This window comes from Tamandua tetradactyla, chromosome 4 (genome assembly GCF_023851605.1).
Source record: "Tamandua tetradactyla isolate mTamTet1 chromosome 4, mTamTet1.pri, whole genome shotgun sequence".
Lineage (NCBI taxonomy): Eukaryota > Metazoa > Chordata > Mammalia > Pilosa > Myrmecophagidae > Tamandua > Tamandua tetradactyla.
In genome coordinates this window covers 177,863,241-177,878,992 of record NC_135330.1, presented here as the reverse complement: position 1 = coordinate 177,878,992, position 15,752 = coordinate 177,863,241, and the positions used below count along the sequence as shown (strand labels likewise).

The window sequence follows — 15,752 nt, the reverse complement described above, 5'->3', positions numbered from 1 at the left end:
ACCCTCTCATCTATGGACATTTGATCTTTGATAAGGCAGTCAAGCCAACTCACCTGGGACAGAACAGTCTCTTCAATAAATGGTGCCTAGATATCTGGATATCCATATGCAAAAGAATGAAAGAAGACCCATGTCTCACACCCTATACAAAAGTTAACTCAAAATGGATCAAAGATCTAAACATTAGGTCTAAGACCATAAAACAGTTAGAGGAAAATGTTGGGAGATATCTTATGAATCTTACAACTGGAGGTGGTTTTATGGACCTTAAACCTAAAGCAAGAACACTGAAGAAGGAAATAAATAAATGGGAGCTCCTCAAAATTAAACACTTTTGTGCATCAAAGAACTTCATCAAGAAAGTAGAAAGACAGCCTATACAATGGGAGACAATATTTGGAAACGACATATCAGATAAAGGTCTAGTATCCAGAATTTATAAAGAGATTGTTCAACTCAACAACAAAAAGACAGCCAACCCAATTATAAAATGGGAAAGAGACTTGAACAGACACCTATCAGAAGAGGAAATACAAATGGCCAAAAGGCACATGAAGAGATGGTCAATGTCCCTGGCCATTAGAGAAATGCAAATCAAAACCACAATGAGATATCATCTCACACACACCAGAATGGCCATTATCAACAAAACAGAAAATGACAAGTGCTGGAGAGGATGCGGTGAAAGAGGCACACTTATCCACCGTTGGTGGGAATGTCAAATGGTGCAACCACTGTGGAAGGCAGTTTGGCGGTTCCTCAAAAAGCTGAATATAGAATTGCCATACGAGCCAGCAATACCATTGCTGGGTATCTACTCAAAGGACTTAAGGGCAAAGACACAAACGGACATTTGCACACCAATGTTTATAGCAGCGTTATTTACAATTGCAAAGAGATGGAAACAGCCAAAATGTCCATCAACAGAAGAGTGGCTAAACAAACTGTCGTATATACATACGATGGAATATTATGCAGCTGTAAGACAGGATCAACTTATGAAGCATGTAATAACATGGATGGACCTAGAGAACATTATGCTGAGTGAGTCTAGCCAAAAACTAAAGGACAAATACTGTATGGTCCCACTGATGTGAACAGACATTCGAGAATAAATTTGGAATATGTCATTGGTAACAGAGTCCAGCAGGAGGTAGAAACAGGGTAAGATAATCGGCAATTGGACTTGAAGGGATACAGATGGTGTAACAGGACTAGATACAAAAACTCAAAAATGGACAGCACAATAGTACCTAATTGTAAAGTAATCATGTTAAAACACTGAATGAAGCTGCATCTGAGCTATAGGTTTTTGTTTTGTTTTGTTTTGATTTTACTATTATTACTTTTATTTTTTTCTCTATATTAACATTCTATATCTTTTTCGGTTATGTTGCTAGTTCTTCTAAACCGATGCAAATGTACTAAGAAATGATGATCATGCATCTATGTGAGGATGTTAAGAATTACTGATTGCATATGTAGAATGGTATGATTTCTAAATGTTGGGTTAAGTTCTTTTTTTCCGTTAATTAAAAAAAAAAGAGAAGGGGTAATTGGAGCTGAAGGGATACAGACTGTACAATGGATATAAAAACTGGATATAAAAACTCAGAAATGGACAGCACAATACTACCCAATTGTAATGCAATTATGTTAAAACACTGAATGAAGCTGCATGTGAGGTATAGGTTTTTTGTTTTTTTTTTTCTTTCTATTATTGTTTTAATTCTTATTCTGTTGTCTTTTTATTTCTTTTTCTAAATCGATGCAGATGTACTAAGAAATGATGAATATGCAACTATGTGATGTTATTAAGAATTACTGATTGTACATGTAGAATGGAATGATTTCTAATTGTTTTGTTAATTTTTTTAATTAATAAAAAAATGGAATGATCATATGGTGAGAATGTTGGTGTTTATATGCTGTTATGTTTAATAAATACATTTTTTTGAAAAAAAAAGAGTAAGAATTGACTATATCTGGGCTTTAGCTTCCTTGTCTAAAATGAATGCAATAGCATAGAACTCATAGGGCTGTTGAAAGGGTAAATGATTTCATCAAACCACAGGACCTGGTACAGAGCGTTTGTGTAAAATGTATCCAGTAACTGTTAGTTTCTTGCTCCCTTCTCTGGATATGCTGCAGTGCCTAGCACAGATCTTTGCACAAACAGTGGCGGTTAAGTCTACTTTGATGGAACCCTGTTTCTTCTCTAATACTTCAGAAATGGAAATGCTCTTTAAAGGAAAATCCCACCACAAGAAAACTGAACTGCCCAGTGAGGTTCTTTTAAGTAGGTGCCGATCCATAAACAGAATAAATAAATGTTAATGTCAATCTTCTCCATTCATAGGCAATTAGCAATGAGAACAACATATGAATTTATTTTAAAAATACCTACCCATGCCTACAAATTTCAAAAAAAATAGAAAGTATAAAAATTGATGAGTTTTCAAGGAGAAGATAGAAAAGATAACCTGGCCACCTATTTCAAATTTACACTTATTCCTTTTCCCTTCTTCACCCTTCACACTCATGATTCATTTAACCCTGCCCTAACTTTTCTTTTTTTTCCAAGAGATTTGCCATTTTCTAGTGTTATATTTTACTTATTAATTATGCCTATATTTATTTTCTGTGTCTCTCTGCCTTGATATAATGTAATCTACAAATGGACAGGAAACTTTTATCTATTTTGTTTCTGATGAATATCAAACAACTAGAACAGTCCCTGGAACCTAGAAGATGCTCATTAAATACTAGTTGACTACACTGAATAGAGACAATATCATTTTTGGCTACACTGATTGACTTGTTTCCTGGCTCTTCAGTTTCCCAAAACTTCAAGCTTCACAAGAACAGGGTTCAAATATTTGGTTGCCAAGTCACTAACTTCAATTTTAAGTACTTTATTTGAAATTGAACAGACGCCAGCTCTTGCAACACTGAAAAAGTCTCAGTATTGATGTAAGGGAAAAGAAAAATAACACTTAGGGAAGAATCTGGTGAAAGATTACCATGACATCAGCCAGCTGGTTCTATTCCAGGAAGGAACACACCCTTACTGGGTAAGAGGCTCAGGTTAGTCTAATTTTGTTACAGATTGGATGGCTGAGTTCTGCATTATATCCTTTCAACAGTCAAAACCTTGTGAGTTACACCTGAGCCAGAAATTTCAATGGCACAGTCTTCTCAGACATCCCAGCTTTCCTTGTCAAGGATTTGGTCTATAAATTTCAACAAAGACTCAAAAATAGTATTGATGCTTTCATTGTTAAACATTTAGAAGGTTTATCGCTGGAAAATACGTGAGTTACAATATCAGGAGTTAGTTTATGTGCCCTGTATTCAAAATTCTGATTAAAAAGGAAATGTTAAATGCATGTGAGATCCTGGATGGATCTGGAACATGAAAAGGACTTCAGTGGAAATACGAATAAAATCTGGAATTTCATTGAAAGTAATGTCTTAATGGTGGTTTCTGAGTTGTGACAAAGGTATCTGTATGAGGGATAATGGGATCTCTGTATTATCTTTGCAGCATTTCTGTGGTTCTAAACTAATACCAAAATTTTTAAAAAAAGTATTTTAAAATGGAGAAAAATAAATGAGATTGGTCAAAATCTTACAATAATTATTTGGAAGATAAAATATGAGCAATTTTTTTCACTTCTGCTTTTATATTTCTTTGAATTGTTGATGTTTTCACCCTTATTTTGCTATAGAAGTTGAGACATGAATACTAAAATTATTCATATTAATATAAGGTAAGTTTTGTCTTTCTATAAACTATAAAACATGGATTCTAAAAGCTTAAAATTTCCCTATTGAGTAGCAAGGGGAAGCTACAAAAGATCACATGATTTTATTGATAAAATATTTTAGCTCAATAGAAATCCATTTGAAAGAATTAACTTTATTGATATACTAATGATGCCTATCTTTAGGTTCATAAAATGAATAGAATAATATTTAAGTGAGTGTTCGAAAATACATCATAAGTTTATTTGTAAAGGAATTTTTATATGTAAAACTGTCTTTAAAAGGCATATTACCTAAGTTATTAAAAATAACTTGGGAATATCTTTAAAGACACTTAGGAGTTAAAAGTGAATTTTTATCTAATATGGACTGTTTGGCAGTTCTTTGATCCTGGTTTTCCCCACATTTCTGTTTGTAATACTATTATCAGAATGAAGTTATGAAATACATCAAGTGTCCTAGCATTTTAATTTGAACCACAAAATTATTCAGAAAAAGTGAACTGGAGCCAAAGTGCTAAATTTAAAATTAAATAAAAGCAGCGCTTACCCTTGGTAAGACTTGAAGGGTTGACCATCATGTGTCCCTTCATTTACTGTTCAGTTTGTAAATACGCAGTGAACCATAGATTTAAGCCATGTGCACTTTTCAAAATAGGAATAGCACTTCAATTAAAATTTAAAACTTTAAATAAAACCAGAAATCCATGGAATTGTAGGTAAAGAAGTTTCTGTATATGGGATTTTCTATATGACATTTCAGGTGTCCAAATTATGCCTCTACCTGTCGAACAAAGGGAGCCAGAAGGAAGGTACCCTACAAGTGACTCATTTCTCCCCCAAACTCTTCCATCTCCCTGCACCCCCTACCTGATGGTCCAGCTCACCTTTTTTTTAAAAAAAATTCTTTTATTGTAAACAACAAACACACGTACAAACGTTCTTGAAATGGTTACAATCAAGTGCTCACAATATTATCACATAGTTGTATATTCATTACCATGATCATTTTCTTGAGCATTTGCATCTCTCCAGCAAAAGAAATAAGAGAAAAGAAAACACTCATACATGCCATACCCCTTACCCCTCCCTCTCATTGATCACTAGTATTTCAAGCTACTCAATTTATTTTAACCTTTGTTCCTCCTATTATTTGTTTATTTCTTATCCATATTTTTTAGTCATCTATCCATACTATAGCTAAAAGGAGCATCAGACACAAGGTTTTCACAATCACACAGTCACACTGCAAAACCTATATTATTATACAATCATCTTCAAGAAACATGGCTACTGGAACACAGCTCTACAGCTTCAGGTACTTCCCTCTAGCCACTCTAATACACCATACACTAAAAAGGAGATATCTATATAATGCGTAAGAACAACCTCCAGGACAACCTCTCGACTCTCAGCCACTGATACTTTATTTTGTCACACTTTTAATTAGTTGTTTTAAATGTCACCTTAAAATATTTCATAGGATAGCCTCTGATCAAAACTGGAAAACGAAGAAATAAGGGAAAATCCAAAATAAAAATGATGTTAGATCATCCCACAAATCATTCTATTTTGCTTCAAATTGAGTCTGAAACTGATCAATAAACATTTGTAGAATGCTTAGTGAATGCCTGTTTCAGGAGAGAAATAACAGAAAAAGAATTAGGACCCAGACCACAGGAATTCTCTACTATGTAATTAATTGTACAGACTGGACATCTACAGATGAAGAGGTCGCCTTCCTTAGTGGTATGTAATAGGTGCAATAAAAGAGAGAAGTGTTTGCTGTGTGCTAGGAGGTCAGGAAAAGGTTTTCTGTCTTAACATGCTAGAATTCAAATACAAATTTAATTTACCCAAGATAAAATTGAGATTTGGGTTGAATTTGCAGGGTTGAAAAAGTAACATTCTGCTTTATTTAGCTATGTAAATTGTTGACATAATTATAAACTGATACCATTATTTATAGAAACCAGAGAATTTTAGGGAAAAAAAAGTCTAGGACAATACTATGATTCTGTTAAGTATAAAGCCATTAAATAAGTTGGCATGGCTTTAAAATACACATAAGGTAACATATTATATCATTTATTTAAAGTTTTATAAATTTTTTAATAATTTTTTAAGCTACTTGAAAATGCTAAGACTCCGTAATAGCAACCAAAGTCAAAATACTTTTTAAATGAGTTTAATGAAAGAACAGGGAAACCTATAAAAAGAAATCTGAACAATTTTTTGGGAAATTTAAAATTAGATTTTAATAAAGATATTACTTAACATATTTCTGAATATATAAACTACATAGTGTAAAAATTCATTTCTTTCTTCAGTTATTTATAGTTTTCATTAAAAAAAACCAATGACCTTAAAACATATATGGAAAAATGACCACATAAGAACATAAAAGAACATTTTGAAGGTAATAGCAACCACCCAAGTTTTTTGTGTCTTTGAGAATAAATAAGGATTTGAATGGATACAAAAATAAAAGAAAAACATTTAGAAATTTCCCAATTTCAAAAAAGACACTAATAAGCAGGGAAAAAAATCATTGAGTTTCAGACAAAATTCTTGTGTATTTACTTCTAAATATACTTTAGAAGTATATTACTTCTAAAGAAGCAGAAAATTTTCTCCCACAAAGGAGAGTATCATTCAAGTCATTTTCACTGATAAGGAATGACAGGTAACACCTATTAATACTTTGAATGTATGAATATTCCTGTATTGATTTCATTTAAAAATCACCATTATAAATGTATATACATGTGTGTTAACAATAGAAGAAAGGCTTTGTAAAAAACCTAAGGAAAACCATGAAAATGACAATAGTGGTTGTAACTGGGCTCTGGAAGTTAGAGTGTTTTGTTTTTTCATTTTGTTAAAGCTTTCTGGCATTGTCCAAACTTTTTACAAATTGCTAATTATTGGGGGAAAATTTTGCATCAGCATACAACTGTTATATGCCATAATGCACAAATACATAAAAATATATAAATTTGTTAGAATGAAACAAAAATATTAGTAGAGGATTTGGAGGAAAAGGGACTCTGGGAGTTTTGTTTTCTTACTCTACTATTTTTTTCTTATTAAATCTGCCATGATAAGCCTTATATCATCTTTAGAATGTAATATTTAGAGGTAGGAGGATAGTATCAGATAAGGTTGAAGAAGACCTAGGAATCCTGACTACGAGATACTGGAGCCCATTATAACACAAATTACTTCAAATAGTTCATTTAATGCAAATAAATAGAAGAGTAAATCAATGAAACAAAAACAGAGAGTCTGTAAATAGATTTGACTATTTTGAGGAACTTAAAAAAACACAGTAAGCTTTCCTAACACAAAAGGAGTTAAAAATTATTTAATAAATTTGGTTGAGCTATTTAGCAACAGTTTAGGAAGGAAAAAAAAAGAAGAAATGAAGAACTTAAAACAAGCATGTCAAGATACATCACAATAGGCACCAGAAGGGTTAATGAGTTAAAATCTAAACTAAAATACTAAATTATAAGAAATTCAAAGTAGCAGAAAGTAGAATAGACTACTTAAGAGATCCTGAAAGAATATTCTTTCAGCTTTGATGTATTAGAAAAATAAAAGGAAAATATTATTACATTAAAGTATAGACATATAAAATCTCTGTATAATTTTTAAAGCAGCAAAATATTATGAAAACTTTGATAAAATTAATACATCTAATATATAGTTTATTCCAAATTATAAATAATTAGGACGACAAATGGTAGAAGTTATAGATAAAAATTAACATGATAAAATTAGAAGTAAAATATGGAGAAAGAAGTTCATTTTTATTTGCAAACAAACAGCAAATTAAAATAAAATTGAGATACTATTTCACTGTTACTAATCTAGCCAAAATAGATTTTAAAAGCTAAAATGCTTGTAAGACTATAGAGAAACAGACACACCACCTTGCTTGTTAAATATATTTATACTCATTCTGAAAGCAACATAGCAGTATATAACAAGGGTCATAAGGATTTCCATTTTATTTAATTCAGAAATTCCACTATACAGAATTTGTATAAAGCAGTTAATGACTCAGAAACAAAAAAGATCACTGTAAAATTTTAGCAAGATTGTACTGTATTGTAGCAAAAAATGGAAATAATTGTGTTGAAAATAGTAGAATAGCAGATTAATGTACATGTATGAGAATTACTTAGAAATAGGGTAAATACAGATTGTATAATAAGAAAAAACAAAAATATAAAATAATAGATATGCAGCACTATTTTTAATTATTGTAGAAAACAGATGAAAATAACTGATATATTAAAGCAGTAATATTATGCCTGTTTCCTGGTTTAAAAATTATTAAGTCTAAGTGTTTCTGATAATTGGCATAAAGATATGAAAATCAGATAACAAAGTTATGGTTTTATAAAATAGGGGAGAAGGTTTTTCATAAATAAGGTATATAGTTGAAAAATAAATGGATTTGTAGGCCAAGCACTTTGTGTGTGTGTATACACATGTGCGTGTGGATTATAGAAAAGCACCTACCCTACCACTGAATAGGTCTCACATCTTTTCTCAGAAGAGAAAATATGAAATATTATGGTGCTCAAAAATGCTCTTTCAATATAAAAGGAAGATAGTATCAAGGATTTGTGGACAACATCCTAGATTATAATATTAATAAATACAAAACAAATACTGTTCTTCATCTGTGAAATGAAGGAACTAGAATTGATTATTTTGATAATCCCTATCATCTCTAAAATTTTATGAATTTATGAAATTCTGTGGAATAAGTGGAACATGACGAAAAACAGAAATCATGAAAAAACTATTAGAAGATTATAAACGTATGGAATTCCTGGAAAGCCATAACTAAAAAAAAAAACTTGAAAATCAATGGGTGTGCATGCGCATTCACAAGCCTGCATATGTGTGCAAAGCATAGCCTCCCACTCTAGGATCTTCATTTGGTTTCACAAAATTCACCCTTGGGAAACACTTGTCTTTAATGACTTTCTATGACCCATGTAGACAAAGTCTAATTCTGTAGTGAGATGAAGTGAACTCATTGGAGGCCAAAACATGCTGTGGAGCCCATTGAATTTATCACTGCCACTGCTAGGGTTTTGCTAAAAAGCCAAGTCTGATTTTGATGGTAAATTTCATAGTCTCTATTTAAGAGGTTTCAAGAGATTATTTCACCTCTATTCCCCTAAAGTTGCTGCTATTTTCTAAACCTGTGAACACTGTAATCCTTTGATACTGAATGCTAAATTCTGAATGCTCTTGTCCCCCAAACTTACCTGTGTCTTCTGGACTCTGAATACCACGTTTACTCCTGCTACTCTGACTGGAGTTACTTTCTCCAGGAACTGGTGGTGCAAGGATCCCCTGTTGGCAGAAAAATCCCAAGTTATTGAAAAGACAGCTGGCATGGGGGAGAAGCAGCAGGTTAGGAAGGATTGTATCTGGAACTGCAGCTGCCCATAACTCACTTCAAGTCCCGTGGTGAAAGCTGGAGTTTCCGGTAAAGCTGCCGTGGGGGCTCCAGCTTCTGCCTTAGGAGAGACTGGCAGCTGCTCAGCTTGGTAATATCGCAGTTCCGCCCGGAGGCTCTCCAGCTCTGCTTGCAGGGTGGCCACTCTGTAGAAAGACACCACTGTGAGGGAGAGGGACAGCAGCGTCAGAAGCAAGGTCACTGACAGGAGCTTTCCATCTTTGGAGAACCAGGCAGAGGAGCTTTTCTTCTGGGGGCGAATAGACACCAACTCCTTAAGTTTCATTTCTTCTCTTTTCTTAAGGCAAGAAGAAAGTCGTAACTGCTCCTTTTCTGTGGAGTCAACCATTTCACTACTTGAACTTTGAAGGTTAGGGCCTTTAAAATAAGTGACCACAAGGAATGGATCATTTCCTGTTATCTGTGTTTGTTGATGTCCTACATTTAACACATCACAGAGCTTGGCTCTCTCTGTCAGGAGAGATCTCCTGAATTTTCTTATTTCTTCCCTTCTGCATCCCTGCCCCTCTGTACAATAGGTTTTACTGGCATTCGCCCTTCTATTGGATTGCTCAATCAGTCTTCCTCATTTCACTTTCAGTTTTTGTAAGAATTTTAATGGCATCTCAAAACAATCATATACAAATTCGCCCCTTAAATCCACTGACTAAACTTTGAATTTTGATTAGCATGTGCAAGAGATAGCTTTAAGATAATGTAGATGGTTAAGAGCTCACCCTTAGGCATTATTAGAGAACAGTGTCTAGTTGAGGCCAAATGACTTTGTAGGGAAGTGGAACGAGAACATAAAATGTTCCTGCTGGTGTAATAAAAATAATTAATGTGAAGGTCAGATAAGCTAAGTGCCTTAGCATTGACTTGTCCTCAGTTGCAGCTGTGATTTATTAACAGTTATCAAGTATGAAATTTTAAAAAGGAATCCTCAAAGGAGGAATGGAAGTCAGCTGGGTGTTATTATTTTAACAACGTATTAAAAAGAAAGTGACTAAATTTTAGAGACAAGTTTAGATTAGGTATGAGGAAGGCTATTGGGGGCGAATGCATTTCTAAAGGAAATGTACACAACCTTTTTTCCTGTTCAGACTCATTGGATAGGTAATCAACCCCTCCTGATGAGTCTGTTTCCTGTCTTTCCTGATTTGGCTTCTGAAGCCTCAAATTCCAACTCATCCTGCTACCATGTTGAGGAGAAGCTGGCCTTATTTCCACGCCTCATGGAACACATCAAGTGTTCTTACCCTCAGGTAGTTTACCTACTAGCCACACATATTAGTTTGACTGCCAAAACTGAAGATTATGGAACCTGTCCTGACTCAAATAAGAGCTAGTTCTGTTTCAAGAGCTCTTTATTGTTGCTGCCCAGACTATTCCACCCATTTTAATCCTACCTGTCTTTGACCACTGACTCTTAGCCACATCCTGGGCTCTGGCTGCTTTGCAACCAGCCCAGCAACAAAATATTGATTTACCAATCAACAAATATTACTGAGTGCTTGCCAAGCCCTGAGCTAGGCTGTAAAGACCCAGGGCCCAGGTTCTGCCTCCACCTCTATTTTGACAGCAAGTCACATAGCCACCCATATGACCTAAACAGACCTTAAAGGTCAAAGGATGTCTGACCCCTCCCCTAATATAATCTCAGGAGCATCTGCTGAAACTCCATTGTAACCAAATCTTGCAAGACTGTTAAACTTCATAAGCCATTCCTGGGCACCCCTCTCTCTCTTTTTCTCTCTTGACTTTGGGCAGAGTGCAGACTCTCAATTCCCCACCATTTGCCATTGGGGAAGATCTTCCTCCTGTCTGTAAGTTCCTAATTAAACTCAGAGCTGAAACATTTGTTGAGTCAACCAGGAGACTAAAGAGCTGCCAGCCATAGAAAGTATGAGTCTGGGGAAGGGGGGATCTGTGGGGTTAATCCCAAAGTGGACTGCTTCTTTAGTCATTCACTTGCTTGACTGTGTTGCAGTCAGTTGATCATCATATGCAGTGTGGCCAGCTACGGCAGGCTGTCTTGGGGAAGTCAGAGAAATCCACAGGTCTGTGGGGGCCATGGCAATGGACTGGAGAAATCAGCAGATTGAGATGATGCATTGAATGCAATTCATTGAATGTCTTGTAGATAAGAGTTAGAAATATTAGCATCTTGGCATGCTAGAGTAAGGGGGCATATCCTGACTTCCCCTGACTGGGATACCATAGATTGTTTATCTGATAATGAAAAGGAGGAAAAAGAAGAAATTTGGGAGGCAAAGGGTGGAGTGACTCCACCTTTGTATGCTGTGTTTCCAAAGTTTGCCTCATACTTACAAGGAATTAGGACTTAATTCTTTAGTATTCCCTTAAGTAAGGTCAGTCAATCCATTTTCATCTTCACCTGGGAAGGAGAACAAAGGAATGTCATTGTAGTCCCACATGGCTATTCACATAGCCTGGCCATCTGCCATGAGCTCTTAGCAAAAGGATTTGGCTAAATGGAAAAATGTAACTCTATTTCATTATATTGATAATGTGATGATGTCATGTTAACCAGTAATTCTTTTCCAGAATTAAAATAAAAGCCTTATTGTTATTTCATCTTAACAGTTAGAGATGGACAATTGATCATGGTATTCTGCAATGCCTTGGCTGCCTGTAAAATCTTGAGTATTGTACAACTGGAAAAGGCAAAATTTATTCCTTTAGTAGTAATTGATGAGGTACAATGTTTTCATATGCTGCATATGCCAAAACAACTAGTGGCTTCCTTGGGATTATTGGAATATTGGAAACCTTTCTTCCTCACTCAGCACAAAAGTTAAAACCCGTATTTGTTTTGATTAGGAAAAGCTATCCTTGGGAATGAGACACCTCCCAGCACTTTTGAAAAAGTCAGATGAGCCGTCAGACTGGCTCAGACTTTGTGTGGAGTGGACACAGATATGCCTTGTGAATCAGAAATGGCTACTACTAATATTAGCTTTGGGTGGGACTTATAGCAAAGGTAACAGGCAAAGTGAGTTAAAGAACTGAACTGTGGTCCTGTCCCTTAAGAAAACAACTGTGTGCTGCCTATAATGCCTTCTGTAAATTGAAGGATCAACTCAGAAATGTCCTGTGAAATAAAGAAGAGCCATCCTCATATAGGGGTGGATACGGAACACTCTCACTAAGTTTCACTCTAGCAGTGTACAGTTGAGCACGCTAATGAAATGAAAAGCCTATCTGCTACAGCACAGCATTCTCAACAAAAGCATCTTAAGTGCAGAAATGCATATCCTGAGACTAGTTCGTTTCTTATGTGGAAGAACAACACTTGCCTCTCCCTGCTGATCCTCCTGAAGTGGCTGTCTCTATGACCACCATTGATGGATATGGCAGTATTCCTAAATCTAATGGATCAGCACAAAGGCGGTCTGCTGCCTGGAGGGAGTAGCTGTGCAACCTAGTATGGATACCATATGGAGGGAAGCTGGGACTATGAAAAACAGCCAGTGGCTGAATTAAGGGCTGTATGAATAGTCATTGTTCACAAGCCAGGAGATGCATGAACTATCTGTGCTGACAATTGGGCAGTGTATCAGGGCCTGACAGTGAGGACAGCCACATGGTAGCAAGAGCACTGGCCTGTCGTCTGCCATCCCTTATAGGGAAAAGAAATGTGGGAAGATATTTGGAGTACTTGCCATAAGGGAAAAGTACTGTGTTTTATGTCTCTGCCGATAACACTGATTCTTTACCTGGCAATATTGAAGCAGACAGTTTAGCAAAAATTTGTAGCCTAAAGCCAACATCGCACAAGGCTGTTGAATGGTTGCATAGAAAGAGTGGACACCAAAGGTACTAGACTCTGTGGAGACTGGCACAGCAATTCCAGCTGCCCATCTTTAGACAACAACAGAAAGAAGTGGTAGATGCCTGCCCCTCCTCTTCGCTGTGATGCCCAAAGTTGCTTCTTCATCATCTCCACCACATTAGCCACAGGAGGGTTCCAGTTACCAGGTGGCAGGTAAATCAGATTGGGCCCCTTTCTTTAACTGAAGGTTCAAAATATGTCTTCATAGACATAGATACAGCCCCTGGACTGTTGGCCTCACCAGTAGGGAAATCTAAGCAAAGAGTGACAATATATAGCTTTAGAAAATTTAGAAAAGCTCAGTGCATTATTTGGGGTCCCTCACACATGTGGACAGTGATGGGGGACTCCCGTTCCTGGTCAACTAACCCAAGCCTGAGTACTGAGCATGACATCTTATGGACATTTCATTCGCTTTACAATCCCACAGTAGCAGGGTTAATTGAAAGGATGATGGGTTTTTTAAAGAGCAATTAAAAGATGATAGGCAATCTCTGCAGCAGAGGACATGCAGGTTGTATCCGGTCTTCACCAGCCTCAAATATGGCCCTGAGCAGCTGCTCCCACTCCTATTGTATTGGTAATGGAGGAGCCCATGCAGGTGCTGCAAATTTAGATAGAAGAACCAGAAGTACTACAGCCACAATGAGGCAATGAACATAACTTGCTCTTGCCTGTGCCACAAGCATTAGAAATTGGGGAAAATAAGTTGATTGGCCATGGACCTGGTCAGTGCAGTCATGTTGGTTGGGAGTCCTATGTCCCTGGGGTTCAGGGCTTGCCCAAAATATAAGTATTAGAGCACAGTTTATACACAAAATGTCAACAGTTGTACATGTAACCAACCCAGGACCCCTCATGCCCCAAAGCACAGTATGTATGACTCTGTGGATATTTATTATGCCTAGGCTAACTGTGAATTTGACTCTAAAAAGCTCCCTGCAATTGCAAGGAGAAATGGTGTGGTATTTGTCTACTAATGGAAATTTAGCTGTATTCTTTTGGTACTTAATGTCGTAGCAAATACCTCTCTGCAAAAGGCTTCTGCAGTGACCTACATGCACAGTAGACCTCAATGCTGAGTGTGCACTGAACTGCCACTGTTAGGTGCCACCGGCCTGCCATGGACTGTGACCCCTGGGAACTAGACTGTGTAGATACCCTGCTGGCCTGGCAGAATTCAGCACATCAGAAAAATCTGAAGAGAATTTTCTCATTTAGGATGAAACCACAGATAATTTCATTAATTGTCAGTAAAATGACTTAATTCCCTTTCTTAGCCATGTTGGCCTCAGTTCATGGAGTCATCTCTGTGGAGGGAACTCCTTATATTCTATTGCCTTATACTGTCAATGAACGCAATGTCTGTACCTTGGTCAAAGTGGTCAGCTGCGTGGAGATGGACTGTAAGGGCTCAGGGCCCGGGCCTCACCCCCTCCTCCATTTTGTGAGAAAGTCACACAGCTACCTGTATGACCTGGACAGCCTTTAAAGGTCACAGATTGTCAAACCCCCCTCTCGTAACAATCAAACCTCACTAAGAGTCTGCTGAAACTCCATTGTAACCAAATCTCATGAGACTGTTAAACCTTATAAATTGCGCCCTTCTTTCTCTTGTTTCTCTTTTGGCTTTGGGCACACTGCAGACTTTCATCTCCCAACCAGCTGCCTTTGAGGAAGAGCTTCCTCCTGTCCATAAGCCCCTACTCAAACTCTGTCTAGCGTGTCCTTTGGTCTCAGGGCTGGGCTGGACTGGAACAGAGGCAGTACTCCCCAGACAACTGGACATTAACTGTATCTCATCTCTATGTTTCTAAGCAACTGTAAGAAAAGACACTTACAGAAGTAGTACAAGGAGAAGATAAGGACTCTTCGGTCAGGCCTCCAGGGTTCAAATCCTGGCTCTACCACTTAATTGCCTTAAGCAAATTTCTTAACCTTTCTGTGATTCATTTTCCCCACCTGTAAAATAAGACAATAATAGTAACTATCTTTCAGAATTGTAGGGAGGCTTGTATCACAATATTTGTAAAGTACTTATGACAAGGCCTTTACAATATTAGAAATTAATCACATTATTGTTCTATAATTGGAATTCCCTTTTTCAGGGTTATGTTTCTGAAATTTACCCATAGTTCTAGTGCATTCATTTAAAACTGTCTATTTCATTCTATTGTAGGTGGGAACTACATTTAATATGCTTCCATCTTTTCATTATTACAAGCAATGCTGCAATAGACATTTTTGTTCATGTCTCTTTGTAACATCTACAAGGGTTTCCAAAGTAAACACCTGAACTAGAGTGGACACATCTTTACCTTTCCTGGGTGTCAGCAAATTACTTTCCAATGAGTACCTATTTCCTTATCTTACTGTCACATGATGTGGTCAGGTAATTGTTTTTGCTTAACTATTGAGATTTTTTTTTTCCTTTGCTTCTGCAAGCTCAAGAGAGCTTACTTTATGACAGAATAATACTTTGGCACCCCAAATAAGCTGCTCTCTGCTTGCTCATGAACAAGTATGTGTGCAAACTCTTTTGGATCAGATATCACATAATGCCATTCTTTCTCCTTGTTTCCAGGTCAATCAAGGTGGTGCATACCGGACAATTTTGTGATAAAAAATAACTGTGTGGGGT

General features: G+C 36.4%; 1 protein-coding gene across 1 annotated transcript in view; it reads right to left on the bottom strand.

Moving 5' to 3' along the window:
* The window catches only part of TNFSF13B (TNF superfamily member 13b), a 40,563-nt gene extending 30,760 nt beyond the window's left edge, over positions 1 to 9,803 (bottom strand). Inside the window, exons 1-2 of the mRNA XM_077155858.1 lie at positions 9,254 to 9,803; positions 9,062 to 9,149 (exon numbers count right to left, since the gene is read on the bottom strand). Coding sequence (XP_077011973.1) covers positions 9,062 to 9,149; positions 9,254 to 9,604 — 439 coding nt within the window. The 5' untranslated portion in view covers positions 9,605 to 9,803. The remainder of the gene's footprint in view (positions 1 to 9,061; positions 9,150 to 9,253) is intronic.
* Positions 9,804 to 15,752: the final 5,949 nt, after the last annotated feature.